Source organism: Microtus oregoni, unplaced genomic scaffold (genome assembly GCF_018167655.1).
Source record: "Microtus oregoni isolate MIOR12 unplaced genomic scaffold, Mior012 000015F_ref0000493, whole genome shotgun sequence".
NCBI classification, from domain to species: domain Eukaryota; kingdom Metazoa; phylum Chordata; class Mammalia; order Rodentia; family Cricetidae; genus Microtus; species Microtus oregoni.
Genome location: NW_024543074.1, coordinates 20,699,139 through 20,719,916, shown reverse-complemented (window position 1 = coordinate 20,719,916; position 20,778 = coordinate 20,699,139). Strand labels below are relative to the sequence as shown.

Here is a 20,778-nt window from a genome sequence, read left to right as displayed (position 1 = left end):
TGGGTCAGTCAAGATCTTTGGAGCTCATTGGCCAACTAGTCTTGTGGAATCAGAGCGCTGGGGCTTTTGATCCTGACTCAAAGAGGTGGCAAGTAACTGAGTAAGACACTGAACATGGACCTTTGGCCTGCACGTGTGTATACACATGGTGAATACTGGGAAAGACACAACACCTGCCTAAGCAGAACGCTTGTCTTTGCTGAGGTAGTGACTAGAAACGCCAGCCTTAGAAGCCGTCCCTGCATCCACCCATTGAACCACCAGAGGGCAGCTGCAGGCTGCATGCCCACAGAACGCTCGGTGCCAATTCCCATGTTGTCCACCAGAGGTCCAGCTGCGAACAGAGCAGCAGTTACCCCTTCCTTATGTGGAGCCCAGCCTCCCAGAACCCTAGCCAACTGGGAGGAGACAGGCTGGAATCAAGTTAATAAATACAATCCAGGATTTATTAAAAATCAGAGTTCCCCTGCTGTGCCCTCCTAGCACTGAAGAAATAAATAACCAGAGAGGGCGGCATTGGGTAAGTGGAAAGAGAAATTCATCTCAAGGCAGATTCTTATAACTACCCCTCCCTTTTCCAATACCCCCCACCCCCACTATGGCTCTTGGGACATAGCACCTGAGCAGGCCCCTCAGTCCAGGTAGAATGTGGCTGGCACCAAGGCATGTCTGCCCTGCCCAGGAGGGGAGACAGGCCCTGGGATCACTTGTTTCCAGCCCTTGATAACCCCGAGACCTGCTCCCCCCAGGGGCCAGGGCTGAAGCACCAATTGGAGGCACCTGAAGGGTAAGGGTGGTGGTGGTAGTGGTGGTGGGGAGAAAGTGGTGGGCTAACAACCTAGGCAGAAGTAGCTGAGAGGGGGTCCGGCCCCCTCTCCCGTTTCCGCCAGTGGCTGAGATCCTGTCCCACCCCCCTTCCTGCTTAGACCCAGAAGGCTGTACTCTCAGCTGAGGATCTTCCGGGGCAGTTCGACAGAGGCACGGATGAAGACTGCATCATCCCGCACATAATTTCGCTTTCGGATGTCCTGGTGGGAGATGAATTTAGGGTAGCCAAAGCCCAGAGAACTCTCATCCAGGGAGCCTCGCCAAGTGCCGGGCTTTTGGAAGTTCTTCCAGTTTGGATCAGGGTGGAAGGTCTCAGTGACATGCTGTGGCTTGGCCAGACCTGGGTCGCTCTGATCCAACAGGGAGAAGGTGACCCGACGGGCAAAGGGCCACTCAAGGAGATTGTCAAAGGCGCCTGGTAACACACGAATATAGATGGAGAGATGCGTGCCCTCACCGCTGCCGTTGCCATTGAGGAATGCAGACACCTGCAGCTTGTAACCGTACTTATGTGTGTAAAAGGCCGGGCTGAAGCACTCCAGGTTAGGCTTGGCCTTGGCCTCTTGGAGACGGCGCCCATAGCTGCCGATCTTCCAGATGAGCACGCCATCACTGCCTATGGATAGCTCCTCCAGCTCTCTCCGCAGCTCCTGCAGCTCTTGCCGCTGCCGGCTCACCAGGGCACACATCATAGCCAGATGTGGCTTTACACTCTCCTCCACGTGACGTGCCATTGCCAGTTTAGGGCACTGTTGGCAAAACCCAAGGCCATGGGGGAAGGAAAAAGTTACCAAAAGAGGAAGGTCCAGGGGAGAGAAGAAGCAGGCAGGGGTAGCGGGCACCCAATTCCACAGGACGATGACAGAGGGTGCTGGGAAGCAGCAGGAGTTGGCTAGCGGGACCCATCAAGGCCTCAGCTGTGCCAGCAAATGGTCCTCTGTCTAGGACTTGAAGGGCTAAAGGGGGCCGAGAAAGGGGCATCTCACCCTGTGCTTACAGCCGGACTCCTTGAAAGGGCAGAGCACCAATGCAGTGCTGCAGCTATCCTTCAGGTGGCTGGGCAGGTCCTCCCGAGCCACGGTGCCCACACCACACTGGTTTGGGCAAGGAACAGGCAACCGTGGACACTGGTACTGATGGCTCTAGGACCAGAGACAGAAGCAGTGGTCAATAACCGGACTCTTGTTGCCCAGTCTCAAAGCACACAGGTCAATAAGGGCCTCACCTGAATGGTGTCAAAAACAAACTCCTTGGTACAGTAGGCACAAGGCTGGGTGCGCTTGGGGCACTCAGAAGTGGCATGCTGGGCCAACAGTCGCCTCATCATGCGGGCACCACACTTGTTCTCACAGTATACACTCTCCTGGGGGCACATGCCCTCGTGACTCTAAAAATAGCACAGGGGCTGAGTTAAGTAAGGGATTCCTGGGCTCCTAGGTGCCTCACCCTCCCTTCAGCCTGGACCCACCTACCTCGTAGGCCTCCCCACTGAAGTCACAGCCACAGAATTCACACTTGAGGCGGCGCTTAGGGCAGTCGTGCTGCAAGTGGGCAGGCAGATCACGCCGGCTCAGCTTGGCTGGGCAGCGATTGGGGCAGGGGACTACATTGAAGCTGCAAGTGTTCAAGTGGCCCTGATGGGAGAGACTCAGTCAGCACCGGCCCAGTGAGGGCTAGTCCCAGCTCCCCAGCCCAAGAGCCTCACCTGGAGGTGGCGAAGCGGCCCGCTCCAGCGGCAGCCCTCCTCACTATGGATGCAGCGGATAGGCAAACCTAACACTTGGACCTCCAGCTCTGGGTCTGGGTAGATCTGTGGGCACAGCATGGCGGGCGGGGAGATCAGCGAGGATCAGAGCATGCAGTAGTCACATTCACCCCAACTTTCAACTGAGCTGGTTGGGTCTATCAGCCAGTAATAAGCTCTTTAGCAAAGGATGAAGGACACAGGAGGTGGTATCTACTCGGACTTGGAACCCAGGGTCCCCAACATGCCTGCACAGGAACACGCTCTCTTCGGGGGGCACCCTATCACATTAGCCTGCTCAGGCACACCGCCCCCCTCCTTTGCTTCCTTCCTCTGAGTGGAGGGGTCCTGGCCCCCAGCCACAGGTCTAACTTGACACAGGAAGAGGGAGCATTTTTTACCGGCACAGAGCAGCTCTGTGCACCCCTACAGGCGGGGCATTGTGCCTGCCCCCCAGGGCAAAACACAGCCTTCGTTTGCAAACTGGCCTGGTGGGAGAGAACAGGCTACCTTTGTGGGGGCATGAGATCCTGAGGCTTGGGGTTGACACTGGCCCTGTGCCTGCTGGCTGCCAACACTCCAGCCTCCACCAAGGGCAACAGTCTATGTAACTATGTACCCAGACTTCCAACCTCGCAGTGTGGACTCACCTTGGCATAGTCCAGAGGAAGCTGGTCCTCAGGGCATTTGAAGACTCCTTCACTGAAAGGGGAGAAGGCAGGGAGGGTCAATGTTCCTCAAGCCCTAGGCCTCACTCCCTCCACCAGGGTCCCCACCCTCCCTTGCCAGGCCCCTTCCTAGCTAGCCACAGCTAAGACAAAGCGGAAAGCAGAGGTCAGAAGGACCGCTTTTCAAGGGCACTGGACTACCCACAAAGGCTATTCTACGGCCAGTGCGCACAGACACAGCTGCCTCAGGCAGCACTCACCCAACAGGTGGCAGCTGGCATCCCCCCCCCCACCGGCAACAGCAGCTGAACTTGAAAGAAACAGGCAGCCTGCCACCCCCTTCCCCCAAAATGGTTTTCACTGCCATTCTGAAAGCTGATGGGAGGGTATACAAGGATGGGCTTGGACAAATGCCAGGGCTACCCAGCCTCCATGACTGTGCCAGGCTTAGAACAAGGGCAAAGGTCATCTTGAGGCCACTCTACCTCTCATCTCCTCTCTGAGGGTGTGCTCCTAAAGTGAGGAAAGTGAGGCCTTTGGTCCTACTTCACTCACACCAGCCCTCACATCCCACCTGCCTTCATCACCTGAGGGCTAGAGTCCCTGCTCAGAAACGGAAAAAAAAACAAGGAAAAAACCCCAGCCTCCCTAGCGAAGCAGCACCTGGGGATGTCTGTCAGTTGCAACTATACAGTTCAGACAGGCTCTAAGGACAAGCAAGGCTTCTAAAACCTGGTGACCCCCAACCCGTGCCAGCTATCCTGTCCCCTTCCCCCCAGTCTCCACCCAGATATTAATACCCAGAACCTGGTAACATGCTTCTTCCTGCCAGTATGCCCTAGCTGACCCCAACAAGACCTGTCACACACGACTGTCACAGCCCAGGCAAGACAAGGGCTCCCACAGCAGGGCAGAGGCCCCTAGGCATGGCATTCCTGGAGGATCTGAGTCAGGTAGGCGGGAGGCAGGCAGGCAGGCAGGCCTCAAGGCGGAAGCTGAGGCTACCTGGCAGCCCTGTTGTGAAAGCACTTTCCAGAGCCTGGGCAGTCCATACCCCAGGTGCCCAGTCCACCCCCTAGCACCTTCTCTTGGCCCCACCACTACTGGCCATGCCCTTGATGCTCAGGCACCAAACAGGTATGCCTACAAGTACAGGGCTAGCAGCCTTTCTGGCTTCAGCAGGAGTGGGGAAGAGTGGACCAAGGGGGAGGGGGTCCACTTGGCTGCTTCAGGAATGTGCTGACCCAGTGATTTTGGAGACAAGGGGACTAAGGCGAGTCCCTAGGCTTCAGGCAGAGGCTTATCCCAAAGCTTGGGGCCCAGCCAGGACAAAGGTTTGGCCAAGGCTATGGACAACCTAAGTTGTAGGATAGGGGTGATGGGGGGGGGGGGGGTAGAGCCTGCTCAACCACCTCCAGTGGCAACGAAACACTCGATCTATGGGGGAGGGGAGAAGGCAGAGGCTGCTCCAGGCTGAGCAGTGGAGGCCCAAGCCCAGGGGAGAAGACAGGATGGGGGGAGGGGGCAGTGGGAGAGGAAGAGGGGATTTCCGGGAGGAGGAGGGGCAGAAGCAGCCTCGAGGGGACTAAGAAGGAGGTGAAGGAGGAGGGAAGTGAGCGTGACAGCCCCTCCTGGCTCCTTCCCCGAGGCAATAAGGGTGGGTCAGCTGGAGGAGGGGGCTGGCTCAGCTGGCCTCATCTGGAAACCAGAGGGCCAGGAAGGGAGCTGAGGAGACAATGGGCCCGTGTGTCTGTAGAGGAGTTAAGTGTGTACATTGCAGGGAGGAGGGAGGGAGAGAAGAGAGGAGGGGGGAGCACAGCAGCTTGAGCAGGAGCATATGTGAGAGCAGGAGCCCGCGGCTGCTAGGAACAAAAAACAAAGAGCCTGCTGAGATTTCCGCCAGCCAGGATCTTCGGAGGGCAGCGGGATGGGGCACTGAGGCTGAAGTCCCACACCAGTCCCTGCCAGTCCCCCTCGGACCGCGGCACCTCTCCAGGCGTCGAGGCTCCCCGATCTCCCCTCCCACGCCGCAGCCCTCAGCGGCAGGAGACTCAAGTCCGCACAGGGTGCCCAGAAATGTGACGGCTGCCAGAGGCGGCAAGGGTCCTGAGAGAGCAAGAGACATGCAGTACTAACCCGGGAACAAGTCCCCTTTCGCCAGTGTGCCCGACCATCCGTCATACTCAAGACCCCAAGGAGGGCTTCCAGTTGAGAGGCGGGGAGGGCTGCAGGTCACAGGCCAACCTCTGTTGAGTGACCACACACAGCCCGGGCTGGATTCCCAGCTAAGACCTCAACCGTGTGACCCTGGGCAAATCGCAGCCTTTCTTTCCGTCTCCGTGAAATGGGAGAACAATAGCAGCCGCTTTCTCAGCGTCAGAGAGAGTAAGAGGAGGGACGGGTGAAAACTCCCCAGGCTGGCAGCGCCGCGCGGGAGAGGCTTTGTCCTTCCCTTCCCTAAAGGATTCAAAGTTCAAGGCTGCGGCCGCCCGGGCTCAGGTGGGGGGGAAGGGCCGGCCACGGGTCTGGAAGGGCGTCTTTCCCACCTGGAGGAGGGCAGGTAGGACCCGGGCGACCTAACGCCTGGGTGCGTGGGGTCCTCCCCAGAGCCCTGACGTCACTGCCGCCCCTTGACATCATGGTGGGCGCTCCTGAGGTCACCGGGCGGCCGCGTAGACAAAGGCCCGACGTGTCTCCGGTCCGTGCCCTTCCCCGTGCAGTGCCCTCGCCCCCTGCACCGAGGCCCACCGCCCCCTGGGCTCGCACCTGAGGAACTCCTGCAGGCAGGTGTCGCAGAAGCGGTGGCCGCAAGTAGACACCTGCACAGGCTCGCGCATGGGCTTCCCGCACAGTGGGCACAGCAGCCGCCGCTTGGGCTTCTCCAGGAACTTGTAGTCGAAGCCGGGCATGGCGGGCTGGCGGCGGGCACGGGCGAGCGGGGCCGGGCACGCGGCGGCCCCACAGCCCGCGCCTTGCTCCGGCCGCGTTCCCCCGGCTGCGGGCGGCGCCGACTGGCGGCCGCGAGCGGCCCGGGTCCGCAACCCCGCCCGCCGGAAGAGGGGGCGGAGCCGCGTCCCCACGGTCCTAGAGCCCGCCCTCGCGCCCCGCCCACTCCACAACCCCACGGAATGCGGTCGCTCTCAGGACTCTGCCAGGCTTCGAAAGTTAAATCAGCCTCGCCCACCCCCGGAAGCTGGAGCTTCTCTTTCCCTTTGGAACTGAGAGCGTGGCTGAGATTCTTCCAGAAGTGGAGGCCCCTTGCGCAGTGATGGTGCCTGTCGGGTCGCACCATAACACTTGACTCTAGAGGCCACCTTAAGGTCTCCTGCACCACGCACCGCCCAGGGACCCGTGGCTCTAGCTTACAGGTGCTAGGCAGCGAAGCCTGGCAACAGGATCCGAGAAAACCCGGCTGGAGCAAGAAAACTGGGCTGGGCGCTGGGCCAGCGGAACCTTGGCCCCCGCCTCCAGCCTCTGACTGCGCCCACATTCCTCCTGGCCGCTGCCCTACAACCACAGTCGGGCCCAGCCCAATCTTGGGGTGTCTGGAGGCCACCTCCACCCCAGAAAAGACCATATGCCAAGCAGGCATTTGATATTTTTATTGGCGCTATTTTCTTTTTTTTTTTTTTTTTTTTTTTTTTTTTTGGTTTTTCGAGACAGGGTTTCTCTGCGGCTTTGGAGCCTGTCCTGGAACTAGCTCTTGTAGACCAGGCTGGTCTCGAACTCACAGAGATCCGCCTGCCTCTGCCTCCCGAGTGCTGGGATTAAAGGCGAGCGCCACCACCGCCCGGCTATTGGCGCTATTTTCAAACCTTTAAGAAACTGGTCGGGTCTGGCCCTGCTACCTTTTCCCCAGTCTAGGTCTGGGAAATGGCCTGGGGTGAGGGACAACCTTCAGCAGGATCCCCTTGGCAACCACTCAACAGCTCCAGCATTCCCTTCTTGGGGGGGGGGGGGGGACTCTCAGAAGTTGAGCAAACCTTTGCCCCAGGAAAGAGAAAAGGGGACCCCCTCCGACCTCAAGGTAGGCAGAGATTAGGTAGCCTAATGGCCAGTCCAAACAGGCCCTGGCTTGCCCTAGTCCAAAGCATGGCATCAGGACACCGCCAGAGACTTCTTCCTAACCGGGCTTGTGTGTGTATGTGTGTGTGTTTTAGCAAAGTCTTTGAAGACCGTCCTGCTGTTAATTCCTGCCAGCCTGGAGACACTGCATAAAAGATAAGGAGTTTGGGGGCAGAGGCTTGGCGCAGCAAAGTGGCCTTCGGTGGCCTTTCCACCTCACTGGTGACACTATCCAGGCCGCAGCAAACAGTCTCCTCAGACACCTGCATTTTTCAGAACACTCAGAGGTGGTCTCTCGATAATCCTGTTGCCTCAGGGGGGAACGGGCTCCTCCGCGACCGCTGGAGAGTATCAAAGAGAAGCTCCTGCAGCCTTGCTGGAGGCAGTGCCTACAGCAAGCATCACCCATCTTTGATCTCATTGAGCCCTGGAGCCAAAACCCTCCTGCCAGGCTAGAAGTGGACATTTAATATCAACTGGATCCAGGACGGATTAGAAGAAATAATTCAAGTGAGGCCAGTCCAGGCAGCTCCTGCTCCCCCCCCCCCCCCCCCCCCCCCCCGGGCTGGAAACTTGGTGTTTTACACATCCCTTTCCTAGTCCCCACTGGTTCTGCTTTCACTTTTCTGGGGGCAGAAGACTGCTCTGGGAAATTTGAGTTGTGATTACTAAGGATGGGGTAGGGAGTGGAGGAGAGCTGGGTCAGCCCCCCCATGGTCATACGGGGACACACACACACACACACACAGAGGACTCACATCTAACAGCCAGGAGAGTGTTCCCATGGCAGCAGGACACTGAAGTCACGACATAAGGATGAGTCTCATCCAGCTGCACTGGCTTAGGGAGTCCAGCATCCTCATCCCTCCTTCCCAGTCGACCGCGGGCTCCTTTGCCCCAAGAATACACTTCCCCCTCTGCCAAGAATTCAAAAGAGTGGGGCACAGTCTAAGCAAGCGGCGAAACACTGGACAGTAAAAAACCGTCTCCAGAGGGAAAGAACTGAACATAACCCAGCACATCCTGCCTTGTCCACCCTTACCCTGTGCACCCTCACCTGCACCAATGGCTACAGTGAAGGCATCCCCACAGGCCACCATCACCATCTTAATGCCCTCTAGGCCTTGGACCCGACAGGGCGCCCTGCTGATGCGGCGAGAACTGGTGCCCAATTGCCCATGCTGATTGCTGCCAAAAGTATAGCAGTCACCGGAGACTGTGGGGACAGGAAGAAAATAAAGAGCACTTGAACAGAAGTTGGTGGGACAGGCGAATCCCCCTTCGGTCTCCTGTGCCTGGGTCCCACTCACCAGTCACCGCAGCCGAATGAGCAGTGCCCAGGTCCACGCACAGTAGGAGCTCCCGGTCCAGAGGTGCAGAGCCCAGGGGTGTGAAGCTCAGGGCCTCCTCCACCTGCTGGTGGGGAAGAGGCTCCTCCTCCAGGGATAGGTGGTCCAAGCCTAGCTTGTTGAACCTAAAGATGGAGTCAGAATCTAGAGGTTTGTATAGGCTGCCTTTTGCCCATGAGTCTGGAAGGGGGGGGGGGGTTGCTAGGACCTGTCCCATCCGGAGATAGATTCTACCCTGAGTTGAAACAAATAGTTTCATTCCTCTTTAGTTCTGACCCCTTGAAGGAGGGAGACAATAAGGAATGAAACACTTTGTAGCCAAGTATTGTAGGAAGGCGGGCCTATCACTTTGATGCCTCTACTTACCTGTTACTTCCACAGGCCAAGACCGTGCCAGGCAAGGTGAGGATCATGGAAGAGTCAATACCACAAACAACTCTCTGAGCTTCCTGTCCTAGGGGCACAGGCACCTGCTGGGGGCAGCTATGGGACTCCCTGGTGCCTAGTCCCAGCCTCCCTACAAAAAAAGAAAAAGAAGAAAGGGTTGGTTAGTTTGAACTTTAGGGATAGTAATGCAACGATGAAAGGGGGGTGAATGAGGGCTGTTCTCAGCCTGAAATGCTTTCCTTAGGCCCTGCTGCTGGTTAAAATCCTTTAAACCTTCCCATCCACAGCAGCTGGGTATGATGGAGCACACCTCGAATCAATCACAGCACTCGGGATGCTGACGCTGGACGGCTGCTGCAAATAGGCGGCAAGCCTGGACCACAGTGCATTCCAGACTAGCTGAGCTGCATAAGGAAGATTCTATCGGGGGCTGGAGAGATGGCTCAGAGGTTAAGAGCACTGGCTGCTCTTCCAGAGGTCCTGAGTTCAATTCCCAGCAACCACATGGTGGCTCACAACCATCCGTAAGGAGATCTGGTGCCCTCTTCTGGGCTGCAGGGATACATGCTGGCAGAACACTGCGTACATAATAAATAAATAAATAATTTTTAAAAAAAAATAGGAAGGTTCTATCTCAAAAAGCAAGCAGGCCAGAGAGATGGTTCAGTGGTTAAGAAGACTGTCTGCTCTTCCGGAGGACCCAGGTTCAAGTCCCAGCACCCATGTGACAGCTCACAACTGTCTGTGACTCCAGTTCCAGGAGATCCTCACACAGACAAAAACATGCAGGGAAAATACCAATGCACATAAAAAATATATTATTTGAAAAGAAAGTTTTAAAAATCCTACCTTCAAAAGGCTGAAGCAGCAAGCTGTAGGCAAGACTGTCTCACAAAAAGGAAAAACCCTGTCCAAATGCCACCTGCCTCCCCAGGTTGGCACTGCCTCCTTTCATCACACTCCAGTGTGACTCTTTGCCACAGCCCTGGGGTCCTCTATCATCCCTCCCCCTCCTGCCTCCAACACACACACTTTACACTTGAGACAGAAACCCACCTATGACATCACCGCTTTCAGTACCTAGCCAGGTGGACTGTGGGTATAGGTCATTGATAGAGCATTTATTTACTTACTACTATGTGCAAAGTTTGATTCCCAGCATTGCAAAAATAAATAAATAAATAAAAATAAATACTGTCAGGAGAACAAAATTTCCCCTATGTCGTAAGCCTGAATGAATGCATATTTTTGTTTTGTTTGTTTTTGAGACTGGGTTTCAGTCAGGCGGTGGTGGTGCACACCTTTAATCCTGGCACTCAGGAGGCAGAGGCAGGTGGATCTCTGTGAGTTCCAGGACAGCCAGGGCTTCAGAGGGAATCCCTGTCTCCAGGAAAAAGAAGATACAGGGTTTCACTATGTAGCCCTGGCTAACCTGGAACTTGCTATGTAGACCAGGCTAGCCTTGAGTTCTGGGATTAAAAGCCTGCACCTCCACATCTGGCAGCATCTTGTTCATCTTATCAGTTCAAACCTAACAAAGTGCGAATACATAGTAGGTGTGATAATAATAGAGCTGGAGAGATGGCTCAGTGGTTAAGAGGACTGTCTGCTCTTCCAGGGGTCCTGAGTTCAATTCCCAGCCACATGGTGGCTCACAACCATCAGTAATGAGATCTGGTGTCCTTTTCTGGCCTGTAGGCACACATGCAGACAGAACACTGTATGTGTAACAAATAAATCTTTTTATTTTTCAAGACAGGGTTTCTCTGTGTAACAATTCTAGCTGTCCTGAAACTCGCTTTGGCAGAGATCCACCTGCCTCTGCCTCCCAAGTGTTGGGATTAAAGGTGTGAGCCACCACCACTTGGCAATAAATAAATCCTCGAGAAAAAAAAATAATGGTTTGTCCAATGAATGAATAGAACTCAAGAAAAAACAGGAAGAGAAGAATGGGCCATGGAGAGGAAGATGGGCATGAGGAGAAAGAAGCCATGACAGAGAAAGCTGTGAGAGGGAGCCTCAAGGCTGGAGCTGGAGAGTGGGCTTACCACCATCTCCTCGGCCCCAGGCAAATAGTTCTCCATCAGTGGACAGGGCCAGCACATGAGAGGCCCCACAGGCCACCTGTACCATCTCATAGCCCAGCAGGGCTTCCACAATGGTGGGCTAGAGAGAGGGAAGAGAGCAGGGTGATTGAGGCATGTCAGACTAGTCCCCTTCCCTGCAAGCGGGAAGTTAGAAGCTGCAAATTCTCGGAAGATAACTGTCTCTTTAACACCAACCGTACACGCACACATGCCCAGCATGCAGACACAGCAACAGGTGGTATGCCATCGCCATCGGGGAAGCTTTCTGTACTTCCCCCACCCTGACCCAGAACAGGTGCAGCCTGGGAGCTGGTGGCACATGTGGCTTCTGGGAACCCCCTACCCCCAATCTCAGGAGAGGGCTCCCCTCTCACTTCTCCTCTCCAGGGTACACATAATGCCCACCTGGCTGATGTCAGTGAGGTTGCCATGGCCTAAACATCCATTGCTGCCGCTGCCAAAGGTCATGATGATGCCTCGGTCTGGGAGGAAGGCAGTGAGAAAGACACAAGAGAGTGGATCTGCACTTCAGGCAGTCTGGTTCACTTGCAGGTGGAAGAAGGGAGAGCATACTGGGAGCTAAGCGGGGCACAGTGCTGGCGCACGCCCTTACTCCAGCATTCAGGAGGTAGAGGTAAGCAGATCTCTGAGTTAGAGGCCAGCCTGGTCTACAGAACGAGTTCCAGGACAGCCAGGGCTATAGAGACACCCTGTCTCAGAAACCACACACACAAAACAACAGGAACTAATGCCTGGTCTGGTGGCGCCAGTCTGTTACTGGGGTTGAGGGAGAATTGCAGGTCTGGTCAAACTCAGTGAAACACTGCCTTAAAAAAAAGGGTAAGGGGGCTGGAGAGATGGCTCAGTGGTTAAGAGCATTGCCTGCTCTTTCAAAGGTTCTGAGTTCAATTCCCAGCAACCACATGGTGGCTCACAACCATCTGTAATGAGGTCTGGTGCCCTCTTCTGGCCTGCAGACATACACACAGACAGAATATTGTATACATAATAAATAAATAAATATAAAAAAAGGTAAATAAAGTAAAAAAAAAAAAAAGCCTAGTGTGGTGGTGCATGCCTTTTAATCCCAGCACTCGGGGGGAGAAGTAGGTAGATCCCTAAGAGTTCCAGGACAGCCTATACCCCGTGACAAGACCTTATCTCAAAACAAACAAACTTGGGACTGCAACTCGCAACTCACAGCAGAAAGCTTGCCCACAGCGTATAGATCCTTCGTTCAATCTCCAGCGAGGGCTCGGGGATTGAAAAGAGGAGGAGGAGGGAAGGACACTGAAAAGGGGCTGGAAGAGCAGGATAGGGGAGAAAAGGCATAAGTGGTCTCCTTCTAATGTGCAGTTTTAGACTAGTGAGAGCCTCACTTTCTCCATCTGTCAAATGGGGATACTACAACACGGTTCACTGCCAGGACTACTGCTTCAGGAAAAAGCGAGGGAGTCAGCAAATCTCAATCGTTACCAGATAGAAGCGGTAACCCTTCAGGCGAGAGCAGCCTTAACTGACCAATTTGAGACGAGAGAAACTGCACTGTCTGGCTTTCTCTTGTCTCCACAGAGTATTCCCTAACAAGCTCACCAGTCAGGCAAGCCGTGAACAGGTCCCCGCAGGCCACGTGCTTGATGGTCACACCCGACTGGCCCTCCAGGAAACGCGAGACGAACTGGGGTTGAGGCTGCTCCACTGCCCCTGGGAGGAGCATGCCTCCTCCAGTGCCTAGGGGCGGGGCCTGCAGGGAAGTGGGCGGCGCCTGAGGACCCCAACTCCACTTCTGATCTCCCCCCCCCCCCTCCCGCCTCATTGGAACAAACCCACTGCCAACCTGACCTCCCACAGGATGAGGCGCCCAGAGCGTGTAACACCAGCCTTCTGTGTGCGTCCTGCGGACACCTGGACCACCTCAGTGTTGAGCATCGGGAGCCTCAGGGGAACGCTAAGGCCACCACCCCAGGCATACACCGAAGACAGTGGCGGTGGGATGGCCGGTCTCATAAGTCCCCTGGGAACACCTGCAAGGACAGGGTTTGAGGCCAGTTAAACTAGTAGAAATGGCAGATAGTGCATGGAGCCCCTGTAGCTGGTCCCAACACACTCACCCCTGCATCGGGCACTGGTGACCCTGCTCCCTGTGCTGCCAGGGGTCATGGGTGGTCCTGGGGTCAGGGACTTCTCTGCCCTGCAGAATACAGAGGGGCTTCAGGACGAGTAATGTCCCTGGCAGTCTTACGTGACTACACATACATGGAGGGTTAGCTCTAGACCTCCTGTGTTCCCATTGGGTACCCGCCCCTGCGGCCCACGACCCATCTCCCTGCACAGGCCTCCGCATGCGGACGCTGCCCACATCGGTGTGGAGGTTGAGGAGGGCCCGGATGCAGAGAGGTTGCGCCATGATGTGACTGAGGGGTGGCCGCTGTGCAGGCTCCAGGCTGAGCAGACTCAGGACGAGCTGGCGCAGCTCAGGGCTGTACCGGTCAGAGATGGGCGCAAAGGTGCCACTCATGATCTTCAGCACCAGGGCTGGCAGGTTCTGCGAAGGCACCACATGTAGGGATGGCCAGGGTGCTGGGCTGGGCTCTTAGGTAAGGCAGTTCCCCCACCAAGGAAATAAAATCAGGTCCACCCCCATGACATCCAGTCTCACCAGAGAAGGCAGAATGGTAGGAGAGCCTAACACTGCTGTCAGAACTTCCTAGTCTGATAAGGAAGTTTCAGCTTTGTCCTCAGAAATCCCAGGTGCTTTGGGAAACTCCAAAGCTTGCTTTGCTTTGGTTTGCTTTTGCGAATGTCTCTAATCGGATGGAAGAGTCAGGGATCACATCCATTCCCTCAGGAATTCTCAGGCTAAAACAGGACTCAAGCCCAACCCTAGTCTGAGCTGAGCAAGGGAGAGGCACAGCCCTGCCCTGAGGTAAGCCACCAGCAGGTGAGGGACTGAGGTGACTCAGCCAGCCACAAGAGAAGGAACACAGAAGTGGTCAGAGCTATGGCAAAGGAGCTGGGGTTCTGAGTCCCTCAGGGGTGTAGGTACTCACCGCAGCCTCGAAGGCTCTCTTAAGGCTGGCCAGCTCATACAAGACACAGCCCAGGGCCCAGATGTCACTCTTCTGGTTGTAGGGCTTGCCCTCACACAGCTCGGGGGAGATGTAGCATGGGGTACCCACCACCTATAGGAGGAAAATCTGTATTACAGCCCTGGGAAGAGAGGAACAGGGCTCTGCCCAAGACACATTTGGAGATAGCTTCTCAAACCAGGCTGAGGGGCTTCCTCTTGCAGGACCACATAAGGGAAGAGGAAGAGACAGGATGTAGAGCAAAGCCTCAGCTACCAAGACCCTCAGTGTCCCCCCACACATCCAGGCACCGTGTAGGCCTTGCTCTTGCTGCTGAGGATCTTAGAGATGCCAAAGTCACCGATCTTGACAACCATGCGGTGTTTGTCGAGAAGGATGTTCTGGGTCTTGAGGTCCCGATGCAGGATGAGGTGTGTGTGCACGTGGTGCAGGGCGAGCAGGATCTGCACGAAGAAGTGAAGGATGGTCTCCTCCTCGAGCAGGGAGTTGCAGCGCTTCTGGATGAACTCAGCCAGGGTGCCACCTGTGCCCCAGAGAACTAGTCAAGATCCTGGGGACTACCCACTGGGACCAGAGAGGGCAAAGAGCCTGTAAAAGGGGCACACAGGTGGGGCCAGAACTCTATACCTCTGCCCTTTAGCCAAGTCTGTTCCAGAGGGAAGCCACCTCGTGGTGTCCAGCTCTCCTGGCAGGGAAAGACCCCTCTAGGCCGAGGCAAAGAATCTGGCCTACCTGGTGCATACTCCATGGCGATCATGAGGGCCTTGTCCTCCAGGAAGTTCTCGTAGTACTCAATGACGTTGGGGTGGTTGAGCAGCTTCAGCACCTGGCACTCGTTCTGTGCCGCCTGCCGTTCTTCCTTGGTCATCTGTTCCACTGGGATCTGCTTGATGATCACCAGCTTCTGGTCAACCTTGCGGAGGCACAGGTGCACAATCCTAGAGCACAGAGCAGGTGACAGCCATGCTTAGGGCAGCCATGGACCACAAGTTCTTCTGGTGATTGAGCTGAGCACAGTGGAGGCTGAAGAGGACCTGGAGTCCCAGGCCAGTCTGACCAGACCCCGAGCTCAGGAAGAGATGGGTTCAGTACCCGCTTCCGTAGGCTCAAAACCACTTCAAAGGGTCTGATGACCTCTTCCGGCCTCTGCAGGTGGCATTCACTCACACATAAGATTAAAACTGCTAAAAATAAATCTTGTAGCTGGGCAGTGGTGGCAAACACCTTTGATGCCTGCACTCAGGAGGCAGAGGCAGGCGGATCTCTATGAGTTCGAGACCAGCCTGGTCTACAGAGCAAGTTCTACGACTGGCTCCATAGCTACTGAGAAACCCTGTCTCAAAAATAAATAAATAGTTGCCAGGCAATGGTGGCGCACGCCTTTAATCCCAGTACTCGGGAGGCAGAGGCAGGTGGATCTCTGTGAATTCGAGACCAGCCTGGTCTACAGAGCTAGTTCCAGGACAGGCTCCAAAGCCACAGAGAAACCCTGTCTCGAAAAACCAAAATAAATAAATAAATAAATAAAATAAAAATAAATCTTGGGCTTGAGATATGGCTCAGCAGTTAATAGCACTGGCTGTTTTTCCAGAGGGCCCAGATTTGGTTCCCAGAACCCAAAACCCATATGACAGCTCACAACTGTTTGGAATTCCAGTGCCAGGGGATCCAACTCCATCTTCCGGCCTCCACAGGCACTGCGTGAACGTGGTGAATATGCATATATACATGCAAAAAAACTCATACATATGATATAAAATAACCAAATGCCTTTAATCCTACGTGGTAGCCCACGTCTTTAACCCCAACACTTGGGAGCCAGAGGGAGGAGGATCTCTGTGAGTTCGAGGCCAGCCTGGTCTACAGAGTGAGTTCAAGGATAGCCAAGGCTACACTGAGAAACCCTGTCCTGAAAAACAAACAAACATCTCTCTGGAAGAGCACTCTTAGCCACTGAGCCCCAGCCCCAGACATTTACTTTTTAACCTGTGTTTTCATTCTTAGCAGCATGACTTCCTCCTATATAAATTTGTTCAATGCATTCATAACAACTTGTAATCTCATTTACAAAAGAAAATTCTTTGTTTGTTTTAGTTTCCTTTGCTTGTTTGTTTGTTTGGTTTTTCCAGACAAGTTTTCTCTGTAGCTTTGTTTTCTCTGTCCTGGAACTAGCTCTTGTAGACCAGGCTGGCCTCGAACTCACAGAGATCTGCCTGCCTCTGCCTCCCAAGTGCTGGGATTAAAGGCATGCACCACCACTGCCCAATTTAGGTTTTTAAAGATATTTATTTTATGTGCATAAATGTTTTGCCGGCCTGCATGTATGTGCTCACAGAGGCCAGAAGAGGATGTTAGGTACCCCTGGAACTAGTTTCAAATGTTTGTGAGTCACCTCGTGGGTACTCGGAATAAACAGGGGTCATCTCCGAGAATAAGGGCTCTAAACCACTGGGCTGTCTTAAAATGGAGTGTTACTATGTAGCACAGGATGACCTTAAAAACTCACTTTGTCCCGGAGCTTGGCCTTGAATTACCTTCCCTCAGCTTCCTAAGTGCTGAAATTGATTCCTGGTTTTCTTTTTGTTTTCCTTTCTCTCTTTCCCTCTCTCTCTCTTTTTCTGTTTTTTTGTTTTGTTTTGTTTTGTTTTGACAAGGGGTTTCTCTATGTAGCCCTGGTTATCCTGGAACTTGCTCTATAGACCAGACTGACCTCAAACTCACAGAATTCTGCCCGCCTCTGCCTTCTGAGTGCTGGGATTAAAGGCCTGCATTGCTGTCACGGCCTGAAATACCAGGTTCTGAAACTGTTTTCTGGGTAGAGGTCTGTAGAAAGAACTCAGCCTTCAGAGCTATTGATAACTGAATTGCCTCTAGAGATGACAGTAATTTCTTACTTAAAAATGCCCCCACCGAAAAAAAAAATAATAGCTAAATAATTTAGATAAAAAGTTGGGCAGTAGTGGTGCAGGCTTTTAATCCCAGCACTCAGGAGGCAGAGGCAAGCAGATCTCTGAGTTCGAGGCCAGCCTGGTCTACAGAGTAGTTCCAGGACAGCTGGGGCTACACAGAGAAACCCTGTCTGGAAAAACAAAACGGAACAAAAATGTCCCCTGGCCTCCTAACACAGCCCTTTCCACTCCCATCACTTTTAGGTCTAAACTCTACATAGCAGACATAATGACACTTGGTTTAGTCTCCTAGTGCTGGGAGTCAAATCCGTCTAACACTGAGCTCCAGCCTCAGCCTGAGAATGTCCTTGTAAAATTCACTCCACTGGCCCAGCACTCGGGAGGCAGAGGCAGGGGGATCTCTGTGAGTTCAAGGCCAGCCTGGTCTACAAGAGCTAGTTCCAGGACAGGCACCAAAAACTACAGAGAAACCTTGTCTCGAAAATCAAAAAAAAAAAAAAATTCACTCCATTGCTTTTCTTTTCTTCAGACACACAATGTCACGCAGCCCAGGCAGAGCCTGAACTTGCTGTGAAGCACAGACAGTTAGCTGAAGACCTTGAATCGCCTGTCCTCAGGCTTCTACCTCCACCGCTGGTGCAGGTGTGGGCCACCACACCCCATTTCAGTTTTCAGACTCTTCCCTGGTTTGGGGTGTAGCTCTTATGACACCGTGAGTTTGATCTCTAGCACAACAAGACAAAAACCCTCTTGCTTTTATACTTTAAATCAACGTCACCTCTTCCTTCAGTTTACAAGATCATAGTCTGGTCCCGCCCTCCATGGCAGTCACATTCTCTACCTTGCCCACTACATCCCAACTACACTGGTCGTTTTCTCAGTTTCTTGAGTGCTATATACGTTTTCCTGGTGGGGGATCATGGCAAATGCTGCTTCATCTACTACAAGGACTGCCTGGTCCTCATTTCTTCAAGTCTTGACTTTACATTGCACCTCCTAGAGGAGTCTTCCTTTCCAAGTTGCCTTTTGGTTCTTAGAAACTGAAGCAAGCATGCTAGGCAGGAGCTCTACCACCTATATAGATCCTCAGTCCCCCCTTTTTGTCTTTTCTAAAATTGGAGACGGGAATGGCTAAGTTGCCCAGGCTGACCTTCAGCTAGTTATGTAGTCCAACCCTACCCAGCATATACCATAAAAACTGGCTTGCTGTCTTTTAATTTTTTTCTTTTGGAGACAATCTCTTTGTAGACCAGATTTGCCTCGAATATACAAAATCTGTATCTGCTACCAAATACTGGAATTACAGTCATATACCATCCCATCTGGTGCGCAGCCTCTTAATAACTGTTCATAACTGTTCAAACTTTATTAACTGCTTTAAGAATATCCTGTTTAGGGGCTGGAGAGATGGCTCAGTGGTTAAGAGCACTGACTGCTCTTCCAGAGGACCAGGGTTCAATTCCCAGCACCCACATGGCAGCTCACAACTGTCTGAAGATCCAGTTGCAGGGGATCTGACACCTTCACACCAATGCACATAAAATAAGTTAAAAAAAGAAAAAAGAACTTATAAAAAAAAGAATATCCTGTTTATTTGTATCAATTTCTTATGAGCTAAGTTCGTAACGGGGAAGTATCAAGCCTGCTTTGGTCATAACTGTATATATACTCCGAACAGTCTGACCTGTGTAGCTAACTCTCATTATCAATTGCAGCAAAGAACAAGCAATTGGTGAGAACAACCACTTTCCAAGAGCACTGACTGGTCTGGTGGGCGTGTTCCCGCCGGGGGCGGGGCTTCCCGCCTAGACCTAAGGGCAGGATGCCTGGGCGGGGCATTCTGGAGTGGCCCTCCCGCTTTGGGGCGGTGCCAGCAGGGCTATTATTTCTTGTTCAGAATTGGCGCTCATTTTCTTTTTTTTTTTTTTTTTTTTTTTTTTTTGGTTTTTCGAGACAGGGTTTCTCTGTGGTTTTGGAGCCTGTCCTGGAACTAGCTCTTGTAGACCAGGCTGGTCTCGAACGCTCATTTTCTTTCTCCCTTAGCATTTCCTCCCCACAGCCCTGGCTCACCCGAAGGCACCTCTTCCCACCACTCGAATCCGCTCGTACTTCTCCATCTCATGTCTCAGATACGCTTCTGGAATTCCCGTGCGGCGCGTGCGCGTCCCCGCCCACCCGGGTGCTCCGCCTTGTAGCCGTAAGATTTTTTCAGGGCGGAGCGGGCGAACGGGGCGGTCTGTTAAGTCCCGCGCCTTTTCTTGGACTGTGAGTCGTGTTTCCCCTACGGCCCTGCCCCCCGCGAGGAGTCGGAGAATGACATTCCGGGTTTCTTGGCGAGCCCCTTAGTGCTCGGCGTCCTACCAGCCACTTTGTCCACGCGTGACTCGGCATTGGTCGTTAGACTGGAGCGATGCGGCGCTCACTTAAGTTGCCCCGCGCCAACAAGACTGTCCCCCAAAGGTCTAATGGGAGTGGGAAGCGAGGAAGCAGTCCCCGCTGCCTAGGCGTGGCTCTACTTCAGGAAGATAAAGGGATTCCTTTCTGGCTCGTAAAGGAGAAACCACCGAGAGCGTGCTGTGTGGGGCGGAACGCGAGGGTTGTTTGGTGTTTGCCAAGGGAGTGACCGGGAAAACCCCAGGTGGGCAAACTGATTCACCTGGAGAGTACGTGTGACGTGGCCTCCAGGTTGTCACAAGTATTGAGCACCGCGCTCTCGGCTTTTCAGAAGCCAGCACAAAACGCACTAAGGGGACCCAGTCCTCGGTGCTCATCGCGAACCTGCTGGGGGTGAGATGGGAGTGGAAGTAGCCTCTACCCGAAAGTGTCAGGGTGGAGGGCGGGGAGGGCCCAAGTGGGTCCTACTCTTCTGTCCAGAAATAGTGGGCTGGTTAGTAAGTATCACTAACTTACTTAGTTTGGACCGGGTTTATTTCATCCTTATTCATGACGCCGCTGCTCTAAAACCCCAGTATTCAGGAGGTGGTCGTTAGCCACGGGTTAACGTCCCTATTCCTGAATGGGTGAGGAAGGCGTGGGAAGGGTTGTTTATCTTTTGTCCCCGCCCCGCCCAGAGCTAGCCTACGTGGAAAGACCAGAGGGAACCTGCAGTCACTGGCTCAGGCCGGAGTCGCTGGTGGACGTGCTTTCCGTGAGCAAACTGGGAACTTGGGAACAAGAAAGGGTAAACTGCTCACCCAAGACAACACATCTTGTTGTCTCTTAGTAACCAACTGGGCCTTCGGTGACCCTGGAGCCCCAAGGGAGTTAATGTGTAACCCGGGAACCATCAGGGGAACAGCAAACACCCAAAAGGCTTTGGTCCCTGGGTGTCCTAGCGCCGCTTTCTAGTTTTTTTCCCCCCATTTTAAAACACTTCTCCCAGTCTCCACTTTCTGCTCGCGTCCTCTACTTCCACCTCCCTAAAGCACACCACATCACTTCCCGGCCCTTCTCTTTCCTGTGTCTGATTATCCCGCTCCGCAGAACTGCCTTCTCACGGTGAGGCGGGCTTGGAGACCGCACCACAGTAAGCGCAGGCTGACACCTAGTGGCCAGAAGCCGCAACTGCTTCGGGCCACTGTCCTGGAGAGAGGGTCACCCCAGCTGTCTGGGCAAATCCGCAGCCTTCCCCGCCCCAGCCTCCAAGGAGCCA

At 54.0% G+C, this 20,778-nt stretch overlaps 2 protein-coding genes across 3 annotated transcripts; both read right to left on the bottom strand.

The window, feature by feature from the left end:
• Nucleotides 1-419: 419 nt before the first annotated feature.
• Traf4 (TNF receptor associated factor 4) lies at nucleotides 420-6,300 on the bottom strand. 2 transcript variants are annotated; one of them, XM_041665678.1, is made up of 7 exons: nucleotides 6,007-6,300; nucleotides 3,223-3,274; nucleotides 2,534-2,638; nucleotides 2,301-2,462; nucleotides 2,054-2,215; nucleotides 1,815-1,970; nucleotides 420-1,577 (listed from the first exon to the last, which is right to left on the bottom strand). In XM_041665678.1, exons 1-7 carry the CDS (start codon nucleotides 6,147-6,149, stop codon nucleotides 945-947), a joined length of 1,413 nt encoding a protein of 470 aa, XP_041521612.1. In that variant the 5' UTR covers nucleotides 6,150-6,300; the 3' UTR covers nucleotides 420-944. The 2 variants fall into 2 exon arrangements, with proteins under 2 accessions (XP_041521612.1, XP_041521613.1); XM_041665679.1 differs by lacking the exon at nucleotides 6,007-6,300 and adding an exon at nucleotides 5,377-5,655.
• A 741-nt stretch (nucleotides 6,301-7,041) lies between these two features.
• Nek8 (NIMA related kinase 8) lies at nucleotides 7,042-19,395 on the bottom strand. Its single transcript, XM_041665200.1, has 15 exons — nucleotides 19,197-19,395; nucleotides 14,950-15,155; nucleotides 14,508-14,740; nucleotides 14,179-14,310; nucleotides 13,465-13,673; nucleotides 13,240-13,319; nucleotides 12,971-13,152; nucleotides 12,722-12,872; nucleotides 11,534-11,610; nucleotides 11,090-11,207; nucleotides 9,021-9,171; nucleotides 8,616-8,779; nucleotides 8,363-8,521; nucleotides 8,064-8,222; nucleotides 7,042-7,646 (listed from the first exon to the last, which is right to left on the bottom strand). The coding sequence occupies exons 1-15, from the start codon at nucleotides 19,241-19,243 to the stop codon at nucleotides 7,618-7,620; spliced, it is 2,097 nt and encodes a 698-aa protein (XP_041521134.1). The 5' UTR covers nucleotides 19,244-19,395; the 3' UTR covers nucleotides 7,042-7,617.
• Between the last annotated feature and the right edge of the window lie 1,383 nt (nucleotides 19,396-20,778).

Bases quoted from the DNA above. Each gene is read 5' to 3' on its own strand.
- Traf4 (XM_041665678.1), bottom strand. From the start codon at position 6,149: ATGCCCGGCTTCGACTACAAGTTCCTGGAGAAGCCCAAGCGGCGGCTG. The intron at 2,639-3,222 runs GTGAGTCCACAC...CTGTGCCCACAG, and splicing joins TTCCTCTGGACTATGCCAAG to ATCTACCCAGACCCAGAGCT. The intron at 1,578-1,814 runs GTGAGATGCCCC...TTTTGCCAACAG, and splicing joins AGTCCGGCTGTAAGCACAGG to TGCCCTAAACTGGCAATGGC.
- Nek8 (XM_041665200.1), bottom strand. From the start codon at position 19,243: ATGGAGAAGTACGAGCGGATTCGAGTGGTGGGAAGAGGTGCCTTCGG. The intron at 13,153-13,239 runs GTGAGTGTGTTG...CTGTCCTTGCAG, and splicing joins CACCAGTGCCCGATGCAGGG to GTGTTCCCAGGGGACTTATG. The intron at 8,223-8,362 runs GTGAGGGTGCAC...AATTCTTGGCAG, and splicing joins CACTGTAGCCATTGGTGCAG to AGGGGGAAGTGTATTCTTGG.